This window comes from Tursiops truncatus, chromosome 2, assembly GCF_011762595.2.
Source record: "Tursiops truncatus isolate mTurTru1 chromosome 2, mTurTru1.mat.Y, whole genome shotgun sequence".
Classification (NCBI taxonomy): domain Eukaryota; kingdom Metazoa; phylum Chordata; class Mammalia; order Artiodactyla; family Delphinidae; genus Tursiops; species Tursiops truncatus.
Window position 1 is genome coordinate 102,949,851 of NC_047035.1, and position 21,225 is coordinate 102,971,075.

The 21,225-nt window shown below is 41.0% G+C and overlaps 1 protein-coding gene across 3 annotated transcripts in view; it reads right to left on the reverse strand.

Moving 5' to 3' along the window:
* The window catches only part of RORA (RAR related orphan receptor A), a 929,914-nt gene that overhangs the window by 98,446 nt on the left and 810,243 nt on the right, over nt 1-21,225 (reverse strand). The window contains exon 1 of one of the 3 annotated variants that reach the window (XM_019947598.3): nt 3,325-3,519. The exons of 1 other annotated variant lie outside the window; for it this stretch is intronic. In XM_019947598.3, coding sequence (XP_019803157.1) covers nt 3,325-3,355 — 31 coding nt within the window. In that variant the 5' untranslated portion in view covers nt 3,356-3,519. Of the gene's footprint in view, nt 1-2,413; nt 3,227-3,324; nt 3,520-21,225 lie in introns of those variants that run through there. One more of the 3 variants, XM_019947590.3, reaches the window with a different exon arrangement.

Consider the following 21,225-nt stretch of genomic DNA (forward strand, 5'->3'; position numbering starts at 1 on the left):
CACTCTGGGGTCTGAAATAGCTATTTGAGTTTTCTCTTTCCAAGATCCAGCCATCACCCTCTTCCAATCCTACCCATCAAAGGTCATGAAAATGGAAAAAAAAATCCCAGCTAAGGGATACCACTGACACAGTACTTAAAATAAGACGAGGGATAAAATTCAAATTTCATTTGGGAAAGAGAAAGGCCAAATTCTTTAAAACTATAAAATCACATTTACTAGAGTTGGAAATACCCCTTATCACCCACATATACAGTAGTTTCAAAGCGGTAACATGCCTTGTGTTTGTACATGGATTGTGCTGAGGGAAGAATCTATGATGGGACAGACATTCCCCTTAAGCCTCCCTTCACTCCCTTAACTCCATTTACATGAACACAGGCTGAGTGCTCTGCTGCTAGGAAGCAAAGGGGGGTATAATCTACTAAAACTGATGAAGCGCTCGCATTTCCCTTCAGCACTGGCTGCTGCCTGACATTTGGCCAAAGCACTTTTATGATGCGTAGAACAAGTGCTCCCCTGATTATAAATGTTATCTCTGGCTCTCTCCATTTGCTCAAGAAGCAATCCAAATGGTACTGGAATTCTGTTGTTAATTAAACAAAAACAAAACTGAAGGATGAGACTAGAGTTGCTCAAATGAAGATTTATTACTTCTAAGCACAAGCCCACTTTAAGCCTAAACTTATTTGACAACTAATGCAGAGGAAGGATTTTCTTTGGTGAGTTCAAAAGGCCTGCTTTAATGATGTTTTAAAAACATCAGTAAATCAGCCAACAAAGAGAATGTTTCTCTTTTATGGTGGCTTGTTCTCTCCTCCCCCAGCCACATGCATACACATACCAAAAAACTATATTGTAAAGAGTGTTTCTGTTTTGTATAAAAAACCTAATTACACAAACTCTCTTACATATGGGACCAATTTAACTATTAAAACTGAGAGGCAGTAGGGAAGTATTTAATATGACTCTGGGACAGTTTTTTTTCCCCTTAAATCTGATACGGAAACATTTACAGCATTCCTTATTTTCCACAAACTATTTTTCTTCAGTTTAAGTAAGCTCCAAAGCAAGATAATCCCATTAAGACACAGGATATTATGATATTGGGAATGAAATATTCTAATTGTCTAAATGCATTTTATTTCTACACCTTCCCCCTCCGCCCCCCCGCAGCTGAGCTTATAGAAAAACTGAATTGCCAGTATATCTGAGCTACTTTTCGCAAAGCACAATACTATGCATCTATTATCTTGTGGCAGCCAGAGGTCACTCCAAGACAAATGTGTGGGCTAGAGCTTTTGGGGGATATAGTGGCGGTGTGATTCCCATGGTTATATCACTAAGGGATACTATGGAACTTCATTTTGTGCTAGCACTACAAAAACAAAAGCCTATGTACTCAGAAACATCAACATTAAGTTAAAACATTCAGACGCACTTTCCTTATTGTTTGGTGGTTAGTGTTCATTAGGGGAAATAATATCAGCTGCTCACCCTTCCTCAGTCGACACCAATCATACTAAATAAAATAGATAAGGATTAACATTGACACCTCCCCAAATCTATTTCACGCCTTAAAGAAAAAACGGAAGAAAATGTCTTAACTACAAAGGCTATCTGAATCGTTTTACTCTTACAGGATTAATGAACCGCTGGAAATAGCATAAAAGTTTTTTAGAGGGGGAGGGGAGAAGCATACGTTTCGTCTGCATAAGAAGTCGGTAAGAAAATCTTAAAATCATTTTGGGAAGAAAAAAAAAGTTAAGTGCTTAAGAACGTGGAGGTCTCCTACCCTTTCCTTTATCTGTTGCATATTCTAAAAATGATTAAATTTCATTTCCCCCAAGCCACCGGGGAAAAGACAAAAATTTGCTCTGGGCACGTCGTATAGAAAGATTTCATCTCAAGCAGCTCATCTTAGCGTCCAGTACGTTTCGGCCTGTTAATAATTAATAAAAGAGATGCCACCCAATCTCTAGTGAAGAAAGGCAAAGCTCGGTGATCCGAAAGTAAACCCAGTGCAGATACCGAACTGGTGTCCTTCATCTAGGATTGCAACAAAACCTCAACCTTAGCAAACGTTTAACGAGCGCTCCGCGCCCGCACGGATGGGCAGAACCCGCAGGACAGTCTGGGTCTGCAAAACTGCTGCGTATGAGGGGAGCCCTGTCCGCCGCAAACAGATGGGGCTCTAAATCCCCACTCCCAGCGGCCGGGTCTGCGGGCAGATTATCGGCCCCGAAGAAACTGCTGGCGCACGAGCCGGCGGAGGGCTGCGGGCTGAGTTTTCTCTCGGGCTGTTTGCGTGTCTCGGCTTGTCCGGACGGCGCAGGCGAGTTCCTGCGCACCTCCAAACTTTGGCTTTCCCATTATATTTTCCCTGACTTGCCATGGTTTCTTTCCTCCTCACCTGAGAAGACCTGAAGCCAGTCCTCTCTGCAACCAGTCCCCGCTGCCATCCCGCCACCAGCCCGGCAAAGGACTTCGGATCAGGGCGGAAGGCCGGACGAGGAAGTCTGGCCGCGACTAACCCGCGCCCGCCGGCCTTCGCCGCCGTCTAACCTCCACCACTGCCCGCGAATCCTGTGCGGGGGGAGAAGTTGCCTCCCCACATCCATCCACAACCCAAAGTATCAAGTGAGGGTGCGCTGCGGCTGCCGCCCAGGGAGTCTTGGCACGCTCCAGAAGCCCGTCTCGCTCGGGCCTGCGCGCTTTCGGAAGCGGCCGCGGCGGGCACGCAGCGCGGACCGGCCGCACTACCCCTGCAGGCGGCCGCCCTGGCGCTCGGGGCCGCCGGGCGGCGGAGGGGGGCGGGGGGGAGCAGGGTGCAAGGCCCGGGACGCTGAGCAGTCCCCAGGAATGACACCGCGCCCGGGCGCACGCTCGGCCCGGCGCCTTCCCTACGTAGGCCGGAGCTGTCCGGGGTGCGGGCCCTGGGGACCCGTCGCGGGCGCCCCTTGGCTTCCTCCGAGCTCCTCAGACCCTCCCCTCCCTGCCAGAAGCGCGGCGACTCCCAGCAAACTTTCTTTCGGGCGCCCCGCCGGGTGCCAGGCGGACCTGGGCGACTGACAGAAGCCGGAGAGGACAGAAGAGAGGGGTCCAGCCCATGCGCCTTTGCCCCCGACAGGAGGCAGGCAGATCCCGCGACCGGGCTCAAGGGGCGCCCTGCAGGGGCCCAAAAAGCCCTGGCGGGGCTCCAGCGCCCAGCCCCGGGCAGTACGTGCGCTCGGGCAGGCGCGCCCACCCCTCCCCCTGCGCGCCCGCCTCCCCGCCCCCCGGAGCAGCCAGCCCACCCGGCCCCGGCGGGGCGCCCGGGCTCACCTTTCATCGCTGCGATCACAAAATACATCATTTAAGCCGCGGTGCGGAGAGCGCAGGGAGAGCGGATGGTCCGACCCCGGAGCCCCCTCTGCCGCCGCCGCCGCGCCGCCGCCGCCTGAGCCACAGCAGCAGCTGCCGCAGCTGCCCGTCCGCCGAGAGCCATCCCGAGCCATAAGAGGCTCCATGTGACCGGCTGACATCACGGCCGCCGCTCTGTTTACACCGCGCCCCTCCGCTTCCTCCCCGGGCGGGAGGCGGGCGGCGGGAGGCGGGGGCGCCTAGCGCCGCGCCGCGCCCCGCCCCCCCGGGCAGGTGAGCGGCGGCGGCTCCCGGGCGCACCCGCGCTGGCGCTGCCCTCCCACGCCCCCGGCCCGCACCCGGGCCCCCGGCCTTCTCCTCGCCTCCCTGGGCACCTGTGGCCGCCCGGGCGCTTTCGGCGTGCAGCGCCCGGAAGATCGCGCGTCTACTTTCTCCCGCACCTCTTGGGCTAGAGGGGCGCAACCAGACGCTACTTTCCTGCTCTCTTTCCGGATCTCCCAGGGGTGATAACTGTGCCAACTCGTTGGCGGAAAAGAGGGGTTTGTTCGGTCTGGCGCGGGGGCGGGGGGTGTTGTAGTCACCCTCACTTCCAATTTCCCAGATCACCCCAGCTTTATTCGGAAGGTAAAGCCCCCTCCGGGGGCCGTGGAGAACGCAGTCATCCGGACTGCTCAGGGAGTGGAGTAAGCGCCTCCTCAGTAAGATCCTGGGAGGCTCGGCCTGGGAAGGGGGAACTCCGCCCACCCAGACGATGATATTTCTCATGACACCTACACCTAAGGTCCTGGTTTACACCTCTCCCTTCCCCCAGGACCACTGATACCTGGAAGGAGAGCAGAAAACTCTGTGTGAATCACCTAAATGAACGTCGCCAGCCGATTTGAGCCACTAATTTCCCAGGCTCTTCCATATATCCACCATTCTCTCCAGAGAACCAATCTACAAGTGGAAAAGGTTCTAGTTTTCATACCCTAAAAATGAGATGTTGTGGTACTTTGGACAGGAAAAACAAAAAAGAAAAAAACAACAGCAACAAAAAAGCAAACAACCTCTAAAGGTCAACTTTGTGAATTTTAACTTGCAGCTAAGACCTAATTCCTTCCAAACAATCCTTTTTACTGGTCTTGTGGAAACTTAAATCATGATATTATTGTCAGATGAATCTCTTTACTATGAATTTCAGATGCTACATACCCATAGTCTGTGTTATTTAAAATTTCTGCAGGCTTGTCAACAGTATTGAGTGTAGCAGAAAAAATTATCAAAAGCTAAGTTTGTTACCTACTCCAGTTCCTTCACACAATTTCAACTCTGCTTTCTTTTCTGATGGCCTGTGTCTCCATTTACAACGCAAATACTAGATGGTTATTAGTTGTTGTATTCATGGTAGTTAAACAAGGAGAGTCCTAACATTTTTTCCCATATAACCGAGTTGTCCTTGACTCTGAGTTGGCCCATAATTTAAAACACATGCAGACAATCAGCACTGGAAAAACTAGGATTCATACACTCCCACCCCCGCATCCCCCTTCAAGGCAAAATTTACAGAGCGCTCTGATTTAGAAGGTCAAAAAAAAAAATTCATCGTACAGTAAATCAAGCTGCAGCTTTATAAAAGTTTGATTTCAACTAAAGTCATCCCAACACAGTTTTTTTCTTTAGAGTTTTCCCCAAATAAAACCACAAAAATAAGAAATCCTAAAAACGTGGAGTCAAGATCTACCCATGTTAACTCAGCTGCGCAGCCATAGCGAAGTGGACAAGGGTTTCAAATGAATCAACCATACCCACTGTGATGTTTATAATGATGAAATTAAGTCACACCACGTTCCCATGATGCAACTGCATCTTCCAGTGAGGCAACACCCCTCAGTTACACTGACACTATCCTTCATATTTGGTTCGTGATTTCCCTCATCCTAACGACTTTAACAAGGATGGGTAATGCCAAGCTGTCCTGTTGGTAGGTCCTGGATATGATTTTCTATCCTTTGTATTGTTAAAGGATGGAAAAACATCAGAGTGCCTGCTCATAGGGGTGTTTGTCCATACTCGCTGCAAACGAATCCAGATATACCACTCTGAAAATTCAGTGTTACTTTAAAACAGCTTGCTGCTTTAGAAAATAATGCTTTGAAAATGACCAAATCCATTTGGTCTGCCTGTCAGACATCTGACTCCAAGGTAAATAGTCTTACATTACTAGTAATTGGTATTTATTTCCAGGCCATTTCAAATGAAATCGGTAATCGGGAATGACATGTAACATGACATGTGCTCCTGCAATTACAAGAAGAATCATTCATCCTATAGATATGTCCCCAATAGAAATATATTCTCACAATACTTATTTGAAATATTTACACATTTATTTAACAAAGACATTTCCAGGATAATGTAATATTGACCTTGCCCTTTAGAAATGTATTTCATTCTCACCCTACAACTAATGAGCAACAGAATTTCAGATATTGTCGTAACCTTCCTGTGTGGCTAGATGCTATTTGTAATACATGCCTCTAATAAATGTATTCTTTTATTTTCAACATAGCTTTCAACCCAGGGTATATTAGTGTTCTTTATATTAACACAAAGCTCTCGTGAAACTTCAAAAGTAAAAACAAGAGGTTTTTTAAAGCCTCTTGGAATACAACTTTTCTACAGAGTTATACGTCCTCAACCAAGTAAATCAGTCAGGAATGAAAGGATCTGTATTTCCCTTCAATACTACTAAACTGGAGCCAAAAAAGATGCACATTTCAGTGCAAAATTTTACCAGCTAAATATTGAAATGCAGGAATAATTATTTGGATTCCATTAAATACACACTCCTGGGGTGCCTGCTATGGGGGAAAAACAGTGTTAAGCAGTATGTTCTTTCCATTTGAAAAATTTTTACCAAGTGTTCTGGAAAAAAAAAAAAAACGTAAATAGAATATTGCTTACATGAAGATAATTAAACAGGATGGGAACTCTTTACCGTGAATGGGATTATATCATACATGCATTCTCAAGTCAAATATTTCTGTTGGCTAAACTCTGAAAAAGAAGGCACACACTGCATACTTAAAACACATGTAATTCAACTCAGAGTTCTCTAGAGAAAGCCCCACATGGTGTCCCTACGTACTGGGTTTCACATTGGATCTGTTACTTAGCAAGGAATTGGAGGGACATGACCGATGTCAGGTTGTTCCAAAATGACTATGAGAAAAGCCTGCTGGATTTCTGCAGGGGTCTAGACTGGAGTATAATCAGTAAATTGGTGTCTATCTTCCCACTTTCAGAGGTTGAATAAAGAAATGATCCTTGACTTTAGGAAAGTACATTTGGTTTTCTACCAAACGGAATCTGATCTCACGGTATACCACGCCGACTCACACACTGAGTGCTATTGGGGAGAATGGCAAAACAATGGGTTGACAAACTTTTCCAGAATCGGCAAGTGGCTCGCAGTACAAAGATGTTTTCAAGGTTGGCTGATGCACCTGAGAGGGAGCATTTTGGCTCTGAGGTTCTGTCTCGCCTGGGCCCTGATTCTCTTTTTCCAGTGTGTGGCAGCTTGCTAATTCAACTAACTTCTTCCTAGCTGAACAAGAAAGGGATCAGTGAAAGGTTAATGTGGTCCGAGGCAGCTTGATTCAGCTGAATCCTTAGCCTCCATGGCATTGTGATCTGTAGGAGCTGGGCCATTCAGGCCGACATAAAGCCAGGGGACCGGGTCTCCTGCAGACCAAACAGGGTCAGACTTAGTTCTGATCAAGACTACTTGGCAAGCTCCAGAGTAGACACAAACTTGCCTACAGTAGATCACAGCCTTGCTTAGTTTTGAGTCTGGAAGGAGCCAATGTCTCATAAAGAAACATTTATAAATGGAATAATACTTGTAAGACCAAGGTGACAGAGGGGTCCCCCTATTTATGTGTGTTAGGGGGAGGGGATGAACAGATTAATATAGCTTGTTTTATTCATGATTTTAAAGCAAATATAGATGCCAGATTTAAATGTACATGTATGTATGCACATACATAGTCCATGAAATATAGTGAAATGAATGATATTTTGATAGCAAGAGACATCTTCAATTTTACACACACACTCACACACACATACATATTTCACATTACCAAGCACATATACTGAATACTTATTATGCTCCTGGCCCTATACTGGAGAATCAAACAAGAACAAGACAATAGCTCTGATCTTGAGAAGCTCCCTGATCAGCTGACCTTGGCTCTGAAAACTATATAGAAGTCAGTTCCCTGAGTCTGAACTTTCCTAAAGAAAGGCAGTGTCTGGTCAGTCACCCATTGAAAAGATGTTTGTACAGCACTTCACCCCTCACAGTTGATAGATGGCTGCAAATTATTAGTGTGGCTGTTAGTGTAATGGGATGTCAGAGGTGAAAGATTTGGCTGCATTGAGACAATGGTGAAGAGATTCTGAGTTTCTGGAACCACATATCTCATACACCTATTAGGAAATTCAAGAACTGGCAGATGTTTTGTAACCATCACAAGGAGGGAAAGGGTAAAGTTCACAGGCATTAAGACCCAAGCAACCCCCATAGAATAGGTATGTGGGAGGTGCCTCACTACACACACACCTGCTAAGGCGGCAAGGAAGGAGACTCATCTCCGAGGCCAGAGGAGCTACCATTCCTGGTGTTCCCATGAGATGTCCTCACTCCACTCCTACAGCTGGCAGTGGAACAGGCATTCAGGAAATTATTCTTATTTATTTTATTGAAGTATAGTTGATTTACAATGTGTTAATTTCTGCCGTACAGCAAAGTGATTATCATATATATATGTATATATAGATACACAATATATATTCTTTTTCATATTCTTTTCCACTATGGTTTATTACAGGATATTGAATATAGTTCCCTGTGCTATAAAGTAGGGCCTTGTTGTTTATCTATTCTATGTATAATAATTTGCATCTGCTAATTCCAAACTCCCAATCCATCCCTCCTCCACCCCTTTGCCCCCTGGCAACTGAAAATCTGTTCTCTATCTGTGTCTGCTTCTATTTTGTAGATAAGTTCATTTGTTTCATATTTTAGATTCCACATGTAAGTGATATCGTATATTTGTCTTTCTCTGTCTGACTTACTTCACTTAGTATGATAATTTCTAGGTCCATCCATGTTGCCCCAAATGACATTATTTCATTCTTTTTTATGGCTGAGTAATAGTCCATCGTATATATGTACACCACATCTTTTTTATCCATTCATCTGTTGATGGACATTTAGGTTGTTTCTGTGTCTTGGCTGTTGTAAAGAGCGTAGGAAATGATGTTCCTTTTCTTTTCTTTTTTAAGTTAAAGGAATATGGGTAGCAGAAGTGAACTCAGAACCTGGAGCCCCGGGTTCAAATTTCACACTTGTCACTAGCGTTCTACGTCACTTTGGGCAAGTTATTTCCCCTCTCAGTCCGTCAGGCCCCTGACCTGTAGAATGAAGAAATGGGAACAGACCTCAAAGGGTTCCTGCAACTCAAATATCCCGTGACTACTTTCAAGACCATGTCCCAGCCCCTTCTCAGAAACACCTTCATCTCTTCCTCTTTGGGGCGCCATGTCCACTTCCTTCTCCAAGGAGCCTTCCTTGTTTCACTGAACCCCAGGGTAGGCTACCGTGAGCTCTGCCATTAGACAAAACTGGGCTCCAAACCAACCTTCATCCTACTCACTAGCTGGATGATCTTGAGCAAATCTTTGTTTCCTCATATGTGAAAGAAGGATAGTAGAACCTCGTAGGCACACTGGGAGGATTAAATGAAACAACTTAAAGAAAGGACACAGCGATTATCTCTTAGTAGACTTACAAGTGGAAATACCATCACCATTCCCACATTGTTATACACGCAGATCCTGTGCCTGGCAAAAATTATTGACCTTAATAAAGATGTGTTGACATGATTATCAGCACACACTTTTGATAAGTTTTCTACAATTTTGAAACGTGTGTGTGTGCATGTGTGTGTGCATGTGTGTGTGCATGTATCTGTGCATGTGTGTGTGGTGTGCGCGCGCGCGCGCGTGTGTGTGTGTAGCAAGCATTTATTAAGTACCTGCTAGGTACTGGGAATACAAAGATGGATAAATATTAAATTACCCCTTGGTATAAGGGGCCTCTTTTTAAAATGTATTATTTTCTATAAGAGTGCAGGCTTTTTATGTCTTGTTTCCTGTAAGAATGCAAGTTCCCATCCAATGAACAATGATAAACATCTGTGCATTACACTGTGCTGGGACATGGAGAGGAAAGGAAAAAGAGTAAGATGTCAGACCTTCCCTCAGGGAGCTTGCAATCTAGTAGGAAAATGAATTCAATGCTTATAATGTAAGGCAGAATGTGTGACACATACTCTAAGTTAAGGTGCTATGTGAGCCAAGAGTAAGAGAGGTTACTCTGTGCAGGGTTAATCTTATACTTTATGAGCAGAAGGACTTCACGGAGGAGGTACCACTTGAACTAGACCTTGAAAGACAAATCAAATTTTAGTGGATAGAAAAAGGAATAAAGGGCAAAAGGACATCTTAGAAGGAGGGCAGAACACAGGTAAAAGGACAGAGATAGAAAATGCATTTTTAACTTAAGAAACAACTAGTAGTGATGGTTTAGAGTATCATGAAGTACATACAGATAAGGAGGGGAGAAAGCTCAGAATATAGGTTGTAGCTATTTCTTTCACTTTCCTCCGAAGTGCCTAGTACAGAGCTTTGCAAAGTATACACAGTCAGAGAATGAGTTTTGAAAAAAGAACTGAGGGCAGAAGAAGGGAACTGTGCTTTAGAAAATAAATCTCTTTGCAGCTTGCCTATTTCATAGTCTTATTCTAAGGATTAGTAGTTGGTCTGATAGTCATAAAGTTAAATTACACTTAATAAAACACATAGAGCAAAAGAGTTCCACATCACAGCACACCCAGGAAGAATAAAACTGGAAATGGGTGTTATTTCATCAGAGTGAAAAGCTAAGCAGAGCATTTTGACAGGAACTAGGTAAATTGAGTGTTATTTGATTTCGTATCTCATCCATTTCAGTTCTGAAAATGATCTGAGACAGTTCTATTAATACAGATGTTTCATATAGAGGTGATATGTTATTTTTTAAGAACTCTTAAAATATATATTTTCAAATAATGGGAAGAAGATAAGCAGTTACAGATGGTTTTCCCTATTTTTGTCACGCATGATCAAGGACCACAGCGTAACGTGGGCTTCACTGGGAAATCTGAGTCTCGCAGCTAGGAGCATCCCAGGAGAAAATGTTGGCATTATTTTGCTTTCACAGAGAAAATATGCTTCTGTTCAGTCAAGCAAAGTAATCAATTATTATGCATTATGATACTCATTTTATAACTATTGACATTTCAGACAGTTGTACCACATGTCAATAATGGTTTTGAGGCTCACATTTAAGCTCCAGCTCATAGGATGGAATTCACTGGGCCGACAATGTTGGGTCAGAAGTCTATTCTCTGCCCTCAGAAGTACACTTATTATTTATGTCCAGTCCTGCGCTGAGGAAATATGCTGTGAGGACTGAAACAAGAACAGACTTGGGCGTGTCTTTCTGTTTTCATAAAAAATGTTAATTTCTTCTAAATATATTAGATTCACATTTAAAAATCAATACTTTTCTCTTGAATTAAAAAAACGATTCCTACATTTTGTAAGATGGAGGTTCATTAAATTAGGCATTCCATTCAGAGGCTCCAAAATTCACATGAGATTTTGAGTACTCCAGTTAAACCCTGTGTTCCACAAAGATGATTTTCTGAAATCAAAATGGCTTTCCAATACTTATATCACACTGCTGCTGTTCCTGCTTTTACCTCACCTATTGCTTCACAATTCCTTGGAACTTACTCTGTGGCAGGTACTTTTTAACACTGAATTCACTCAAAACTCTCTTTTGTAGGTAAGGAAACTGATGCACAGATAAATTAACTTGTCCAAGAACACAAGGAACCATAAGGAAAACCCAGGTGAACTGAATCTAGGGTATGCACCCTTAACAGCTACGTGATGACTCTCAAACACTTTCTGAAATTTCCTTGAATTGTGCACTACTCAGTATTTTGAAAAAGGCAAGCTGACTTCTTCAGGAATCAAAGTTGACTACTCTAATAAAATTTAGGCATGCGTGCAAGAAATTCTTTTATCACTAGCTCTCATAATTCAGCAGGGTTAGCATGTGTCATTATGAATTATTACACAATTTAGTAAATTATTTAATTACTTACTAATGAAATATACTGTACACCATTGTAATTATCCTGTTTGAAAACAATTTTGTCATTTGTCCATTTAATAAACACTTGCTACACATTAACTCTTGAGGGGAATTCTTTGCCCTTTTGGAATACACAACTCTAAATACTGGCAATAGAATGTGACATAGGAATAGAAGGAAACTAACAACTTACAAAAGCCAAAGCTGGTGTTTCTAAAAGACTCCAAACAAAGTAACAAGTCTGTTAGAAACACAAAAAATAATTTTATACTTCATCCTCTTCTACAGGAAAAGCACAAGATAGAGATAGTTACTATTTTTACTTTTTCAAATTGTATCACGGCTGCTCTTTTCATAAATAGTTTTTGCAACATGTCATATAATATAGCATTTCTTTCACCTATTTTAATCACCCAATAAATGGCTTCCATAGTATAATAAGCAGAGCTACTTAATTTTCAATACACTTTGAATAAATCATTGTCTACATTTTTTAAGTGACTATAGTCATGCATGGCCTCGTTATTTATACAAAGACATAGTACATACGTAGGCTCAAGATGTTTTGACAACACATCTTAAGTAAAATATAAAGTAATTTTTTTTACTTTACCACATATTTGCTCCTTGAAATATAACAGAGATAATGTGGCAGAGCCATGGTAAACAAGGAAAAATTTTTAAAAGGACATATCAGAATTGCAAGACACTCAGAGAGGTCATGTGGTAGGTCTTCCTGCTTCCAAGGATGTGAGCAGCTAAACCGTCCATGTCTGACAGTTGCCTATCATTAAGTAATCATATATAAGCAAGGTAAGTGATATATTTTTTCTCTTTTCATATTTTCTCTATTATCCCAGGAACGATATGCCATTTCACTGGGTAATTCAAGTCAAAGGCAAGTTTTATTCTCTTATGAGTAATGCATATACTGAATATTAGAGTTATAGTATAGTTTGCAGATTTCACCACTTGTCAAAAACCAGTAAGAAAATACTTCCTGTAAACCAGTAAGAACCACAATAAATTTAAGCACTACAAAACAGCAGAAAAGAAAACATGTTTTTTATGTTCATTGTATCCACTGCTCAATTATGGTGTAACATAAATTACTACATAGTGTTGATTTTACACTAACAGTGTTTTATCGAGAACTGTAGTAAAATACGTTTTAATAGTATTTTCTGATGTTACTGTGGCAAACTAGAGGAATTGTATTTTGATTCATCCTTCAGACCTCAGTTGTTTTTTCATTTCTTATCAAACTATAATTTACATACAGCAAAACTCACTCTTCTTAGTGAATAGGTCTGCGAATTTTGACAAAGGTTTTTAATTTCATAATGACCAACACAATCAAGATATGAGAGTTCCATCTCCCTCTCCTCCCAAATTCTTTGTGTCCTTCTGTAGCGAACTTATTCGCCTTCTCCAAACCCTGGTAACCACAGATTTGTCTCTTCTATCCCTATAGTTTAGCCTTTAAAGAATATCATTTAAATGGAAAAATATATTAATGTAGCCCTTTGATTCTGGTTTCTTTACTTAGCACAATGAATTTCAGATACACTCCAAGAGCAAACCAATAATTTGTTACTTTCTGTAGTTCAGTAGTATTCCAGTCTGCAGTTTACTCATTCCCTGATTGAAGGACATTTAGGTTGTTTCCATTCCTCAGCAATCACAAACCACGCGGCTATGAACATTCATGTACAGGTTTTTTGTGTGAACATCAGTTATGTTTTTTTGTTTTCTTTTGTTTTGTTTTGTTTTGTTTTTGCGGTACGTGGGCCTCTCACTGTTGTGGCCTCTCCCGTTGTGGAGCACAGGCTCCAGACGTGCAGGCTCAGCGGCCATGGCTCATGGGCCCAGCCGCTCCGCGGCATGTGGGATCCTCCCGGACCGGGGCACGAACCCGTGTCCCCTGCATCGGCAGGCGGACTCTCAACCACTGCGCCACCAGGGAAGCCCAGAACATAAGTTTTTATTTTACTTGGGTAAATATCTAGTAATGGGAACGAAGACCCAACGCAGCCAAAACAAACAAACAAACAGACCAAACACTTAACCGACAGCCAACAGCAATGAACAAAGCTTATCTAACACGTACTTTCTCTGTAAGGCACATCACACTTAGGAACACTAGCCAGCACTTTAGCACTATGCTCGGGGGCTACTTTAAACAGCAATATTACCAACAAAAAGCACACAAATTAGAAAAATGTGGCACTAAATAGACTGTGGAAAGGACACTTGTTTATAGTATGAAAGCTGAAACAAGAAGGCAGAACGCTGCCTCAACCAACCTCAGCTGGGAACATGTGTGTCAGGATGCTTTGCGCTTGCCTAAGTATGAGAAAGGCAGCCAGTAATTTTTTTTATAGTTGAAGTACAATCGATTTACATTATAGTTGATTTACAATATTGTGTTAGTTTCAGGTGTATAGCAAAGTGATTCAGTTATATATTATTTCAGATTATTTTTCCATTATAGATTATTACAAGGTCTTGAATATGGTTCCCTGTGCTATACAGTAAATACTTGTTGCTTACCTATTTTATGTATAGCAGTTTCTGTTAATCCCATACTCCCATTCCCCTCCCATTCCCCGTTGGGAAAGTTTGTTTACTATGTCTGTGAGTCTGTTTATGTTTTGTATATAGTTTCATTTGTTTTACTTAGATTCCACATATAAGTGATATCATAAAGTATCTGTCTTTGTTTGACTTACTTCACTAAGTATAATATTCTCTAGGTCCATTCATGTTGCTGCAAATGGCATTATTTCATTCTTTTCATGGCTGAGTAATGTTAATGGCAGCAAGTATAGATTTGGGGGTTATAAATAAATTTTGGTGAGTAGGCAAATATGCAAATACACAATGCCAATAATGTGAATAAACTCTACCATCTATCTATCTATCTATCTATCTATCTTGCCATCCTACAGTTTCAGTTTAAATGTCACAGGCTTGAGGATGTCTTGTCCAAACTGCTAGCCTCCATCAGATGAGCTTTGGGCTCCCACTGGCATCCTGTTCTTCCCTTTCTGTAAGCCTGATTCTTCACACTGTTTTGTTTTTGTTTTTTGTAATCATTTGTTCTCTTTTCCGTCTTCTTCACTGGACTTTACACTCCAAGAGGCAGGGATTCGCTTTTGTACCTCTTGTAACATGAAGGTTGAGCACATTGCCTGGTATACGCTACATGCTGGATAAATACTTGTTGAATAAACGAATGCTTCTTTGAAAGCAGCATGTATGCTGGAAAGAGCACTAGAATTGGAGTTGGAAAATTTGTCTTACTATCCCAGTTCTAATACCTAGTGGTTGTGTAACTGGTGACAAGTTACTTATATTCCTTGAGCCTCAGTTTTCTCACCTGTAAAATTGGAAAAAGAATGCCCATATTTCAAAAAAAAAAAAATTAAGCCTTCAAAGTCAGACAATAAACCTGAAAACATTAGTATCTGTTGATATCCAAGTCACTGGATTGGAATGGTTTCTGAACCACGACTAGACTTTTATAACTATATGAGCAGTATAAAATATACTGATGAACACTATGAACAGCAAGTTTATTTAGCCATCCACATACTACCAACTCTTCATGTATTTGGTTTTATGAACTCAGGGGACTCCAACAGTTAAGATAATTTTTCACTTTAGAAGTTTTTGCACTCCATCAAGCCACACTCTTTAAGATCAAAGGTTATGTACACTATACACTATGAATATATCTTCATAGCAACTGATGATTTATGTACTCCATTTCAAAAATATTTTCTGAACGTTTGAAAGTCACTCTGCAATAACATAGAGTTTGTATTCTTTGGAAACAAGATTTTTTTCTCTTTCAAACACTACCGAAAAAACAAAGAATTAAATTTAATTAATAACCATACCATGATTCTGCCTGAAATGTTTTATTGCAAAGATCTGTTACCTCCCTTAAGATTTCAAGGCAATAAAAATCAATAATTTCTGTAAAATCATCACAATCCTTTTGCGTGTAACTAAGGCTAACAAAGTAAATGCTCAGGTCCTGTGGAAAAGAAACTGCATAAACAATACAATGGTTACATCACTCAACATTTATAGAGGATTGCCTTATAAAATTATGATGATCAGATATGACTAAGTGACACTATTTAAGACTGTTGGTCTTTAGTAGATGCAAAGCATGATGATTCACTGGCAAAGCAAGCTAATGGTAGGGAGGGAGAGATGTTAACTTTGTGTATTTGATTACAAAGCAGAACAGATAGTAAAACCTCAGGATCAATAATCATTATTTTATATGAAACTTTCATTGTTTCCTAAATTAGATTCATATTAACTTTTCCTGAGATGACATTTTTTCAACACATAAATTCTTATAAGGAACCTAACCACAGGCCTAAATTAAACGTAGAGTTTAAAACATTATTTGCTGACAGGCATCCTCCAAGTGTTTTCCACAGAGGGACATCACTTCCGATTATTTCCATGCTATTTTAAATGATCTTGGACAGGGCTACTGAATGACTTGTCAGGGAACATGAAAACATTATGACACCACTTCTCCAGATTTCTTCCCAGAACATGAAATACTTGGGATCGTTCTAATGTAATCAAGGCTAGTTTCATGTTAAGCGTCAGTTTTAACTGCGGGGAGACGCTTCTAACATATGGCCGCTGGGCTCTGACTCACAGCAACCTTCAAATTCTGGCCAAAAAGTCTGTTTCCTGAGATTGTGTCTGATAGGTCTGCACGTCCCTGGTGGGCCCGGAAGGCATTCAATAAATGCTATTGTTGGAACAAATGAATGAATTAATGAGTTTCTAATTATGAGCTACAAATTCTTCCATCAACAAAATAATCCCATAGGAAAGTGGCAATGTACTTGGAACTCATATCTATGAAGAGTTCTAGTGTCAGCCCCTTTACAATTTTTTTTAATCATTTCTCAATGATATGCTCAACTTGGTCTTTCTTGATTTTTTTTTTTTTTTTAACTAAGGTGTCAAAAGCACTGGAGCGTTTTCCAGGACATGACATGAAAGACAAGTACAGTTCTTTGAAAGTTTCATTTGTATGTAGCTTGTGCATGATAATTATTTTTAAATCTCAGATAATCACCAGATATTTTCTGAGAACAGACTGTGGGCGAGGTACTGTGTGAGATATTTGAAAAATAAAGTTAAAAACATCCTACCCATGCTGACGCACCAAGAATTGTCATTAAGAATAGTAGAAGGTGTGCAGGTTCCAGAATATTCACGGGTGAGGCAAATGTTTATCTAAGTGACACTAAGTTAGAACTGTTATCAAAATAGTGTAAATAACTGCTATCACACTTTTCGTAATTAGAGCACTGTGAGTCAAAAACCTTACGAAATGAAACATGGAAGAAAACAAAACAGAAAGAAAGATCCACAAAGATACCACTAAAATTCCAATAACTAAAGTTCGTGTCTGAGCTTAAACAAACCCCTCAGGCTTTCGCTCAGAGACTATTTACTCTTATGTAAGACAGTTCTGACAACCTTGATATCTGATTTTCCAGTATACAGAGTATATTAGAAAAAAAAAAAAAAAGCCCAGCAGAAAGGAATAGAGAGTTCTGCTCACAGGAGCAAGGAAAAACAACAAATACTGAAGGAAGAGATAAAAAGTTAGACGTAAGAACTCAAAAAGTATAGCAGCTTGGGACTACTTAGCGTAAGGGCAAGCAACAAGCCGCACCTGCTAAGTCTCCGAGGATATCCTGTATTACAGCATACTGCACACACCATCATAATTAGTGTTTATATGACTTTGAAACATTAAGAATGGATTAGCCCATGAACTCTAAGAAGCCAGGGACTTACGTAATATATTTTGAAAGGCTTCCCCTACCGCCAAACAGAGTGAAGTAGTTTAGGCACTTAGATACATTCCAGAAAATTAATTTACACGGAATATCTCATTTTCTAATAATGTTTGTGAATCTGGCATTGATATACATGCTTCAAATAATAACCCTAATTACTTCAGACCTTACAGGGTCTAGGTTATTCCAGTTTTGGTAAGCAATACTCTGAAGCCGGCTGGAAAAATAAAGGGCTTCCATAGTAGGAATAACTGTTTTGTACCCCAGTATTTCATTCCATTTCATTATTAGCCAGATATCGATAAAATAAAAACTGCTCAAATACCCCCTCTATTTTTAAAGCGACAATGTTTTTGTAAATGTTTACTTGAATTATGAGTGTTCAGGGCTGAGGTTTAAATATATATCATTATATTAAGATACTTGCTATTTATATAATAGTAAAGGTTATTTATATAATAATGTTTAACCTGCCGGAATTCTGGAGAAGGAAAAGTTAGTACAATAAGTTCAATGGGGAAAAAAAAAAAAAGGAAAACATCGGCACAACTTGGCATTGTTTTCATTCAGGGCAGGTGAAGTGATAGGTTTTTAAAAGTACGCTTTTTACATGCACACTCATGACACCAACACCCTTCTTCATGGCTGCTATAATCCTTTTTCAAAACTGCTAGCCTGTTTCCAGGGCAGCTGCAAAACATCCGTGAACACTAGTTAATTTATTGGAGTCATGGAAACTGCTGCCTCTATACCTGCCAGCGAGATCCACACTGTACAGATTCTACGATGCAGGAGCCGAAGGTCCCGAGATGAATTCTCTCAGGTCCAAGCTAGATGGAGGAAAGGGAAGCCACCTCTCGGAACTGCCTGGACCGTACTTTTGGATTTTTGCCTCTTTCACTCCACCTATTGTCCAGGCTCCAGAATAATGCTTTTTTTGCGTTAAAATCACCATGGCTACCTCTAAATTGCTATTAAATGTATTATTATCTTCATCACTCTTGTTGTTCTCGTTAGTGAGAACACAGTTTAAAGGCTACCGTTCGGCACTCATCAATGCCCAGGAAGACAGCAGGCAGAGTCAATATCTCCACTTGCAGATGGGGTAAATGAAGCTTGGAGAGGTTTTCCAGCTTAGCCTGGGACATCGAGAAAGGGAGAGCTGGGACTTGAGTGCGGGCTTCTGACTTTCAGTCCAGTGCTCAATAAATGTTGCCACATGCTAGATATTGAAAACTGATTTCCTATTCTTTAAGAACTTATATTCTGAGAAATTCAGATTGGCAAGTATAAGGAAAATTTTCCACTGTAGGATTTCTGAAAATGAAACCCGAGTCTGTCATATTTTTTCAGAAGACTTTTGTCACTAATTATATCTTCCTTTCAGTTCATACATGTTTGTGTAATCTATTCATTTCTGCCACAAGAGATAATTTACATGGCTCTTCAACGATACGCCACCAATAAATCACCAATTAAATGTTAATTACTGGATCTCACAACAATCCAAAGAAAACTAGCTCACATGATGTAGGTTGTAAACCAAGCCTAGTCATATGATGGTTGTTTCACAGTTTCTGTCCTTTCAGAGTGAAAGAGGTACACGGAGTGCTTGCAAGAGACCCCGGTGATCATCACTACAATGGCCTCAGAAGTTAAGAATAGTATGCTTTGAAGTTAGGTCTCTCTCTTTTTTTTTTTTTTTTAAATTGTCTCTTCTTTTTTATGGATCTCTTTTTCATTAATTAATTTAAACTTTTCTGGTACCATTTAATATTTTATCCATTCAGGTTGGGGAGGGGGGTCCAGACAAGCTGTATCACACGTGTTTTCCAATAGCAAAGGGGAGTGATTCCTATGATTAATTCCAAAACTTCTTCCACATTTAAGGGGTGCTCAGTTGGCATCCTGCCCCCCATAACTTTGTTCTTACCAGCCTTTGCTTGGTGTAAAATACTGAGTTAGTTTATTAAAGAACCATAATAGGTTATATTACCTTTGAAAGTTATATTACTTGATAGTAGGGCCTTTGAAGTAAAATGTGAAAATTTTAATTGGGCAAAATAATATGCAATATTTATGGCAAGGATTTTAGACAGAACAAAAATGTGGTAGCTCTAGGGGTAAAAGTCTCAGGTAGAGATACTGACAGACCCAGGAATAAAATCCTCAAGGTCTCATTCCTATTCAGTGTTCTGATCATTCAGTCACACTCTAGGAAGAGACAATAAATACACATCTGTGGACAGTCCAGAGATGGAAATGAGGTGGCCTAACTTTCATCATTTGCAATGATCGGAGCTGAAGCCATTTATAAAATACCTGCCATAACAGAAACCACTGCATCTCGACTAAAACTGGGAAGACACAGAAGAGGTTGATAAAAATGAAATCATGATACATTCATCCTTATCCTATCACCAAAGTGGTTGCCCAAAGAGGGGGCCTCCACAGTTGTGTGATGAAAGGCACAAATCATGGACTACCCACTGGGGCAGCCAGGCCAGAGAGGGGAGAAAATAGCCTTTTCTTCAGAGGGCTGAATGGCTGGACTTGCTCGGATGAATAGATAACACCATCACGAACAGACAGTAGAGATGAAAGTGGAAACCAATGAAAACAGAAGAACGGAGGAAAACCATCAAAGGTGTGGAAAATAACAAAAGTTCAGGGGCTGGAGTGATCAGCACCCACATGCTAAAACTGCAGCACATAGAGCTGTTTGAAGCTGCTAAAGGGATTTAATACAATCTGGAATGAACAGAATTTGCCATCAAATAGAACAGAAGGGCCACCAAGAGACCTCAAGGAAGGATAACCTAATGTAACATGAGCCCTGCAAAGAGCTCACACGGCAATGTCCTTTTGAACATCTCAATCATTCTAAAGTGCTGTTTAAAACACACACATGCACACACACACACATGCATGCACGGTCCAGAGTCTGTGGGGAATTTTGATGGGAGTTGCTCATCAAAACTCTTAAATAATGCAAGGCGATGGCAATCCATCCGATCTTCCACTCTGAGGACCTGGAGCAGAGAACAGACGTGGGTTTTATCAAAGCAGCCTCTAATCTTTCCAGCACATCTGCAATGTCCATCTCACCAGGGGTGACCTTCTGAGTGAACTTGGGGAGAGATATGCTCTTTGGTTTTGTGTGGGTTGCAGTTTAATTCAGCAGGAAGCGGGCCATGGCTGGGAACCACAGCACAAAGAAAATCACGGTAAGGAGGTGAAAAATGCGGGACTGATCAACCATAAGTGAGATAAAATAAGTGACTGGTAGGTTTTTTATGAGACCAGCAGAATAAAAAAAAATACAATGGGTTATCACTTTTATGGCTCATTTCCCATTGCTGTTACTAAGTAGGCAATGATAGAAACAGCACAACTGAGCAAGCACACCCAGATCAGAGAGAAAGGGAGAGAGTGAAAGAGAAAATTAAAGGATCAGAGACTCTTTAAGACTGTGTCCAATCCAGGGCAACCATCCGAATAAAAACTAACAATTTCACTCAAATACAATGCAGATAAATTCCACTGTGAAGATATAATATATAGACTTAAAAATTATTCTGTTTTTCATGCAGATAATTGTCTATAACACCTCTGGGTTGAGAGTGTATTGGTTCATGTAAGGTACAAAATCTTCAGATGATCAAAAGTGATGTATGTATTTGTAGTAAAGCTAAGAGGTCGCATCATCAAAAGTTTATGGGCCAGTGGTTTTTCCTGTGCTAACTATTA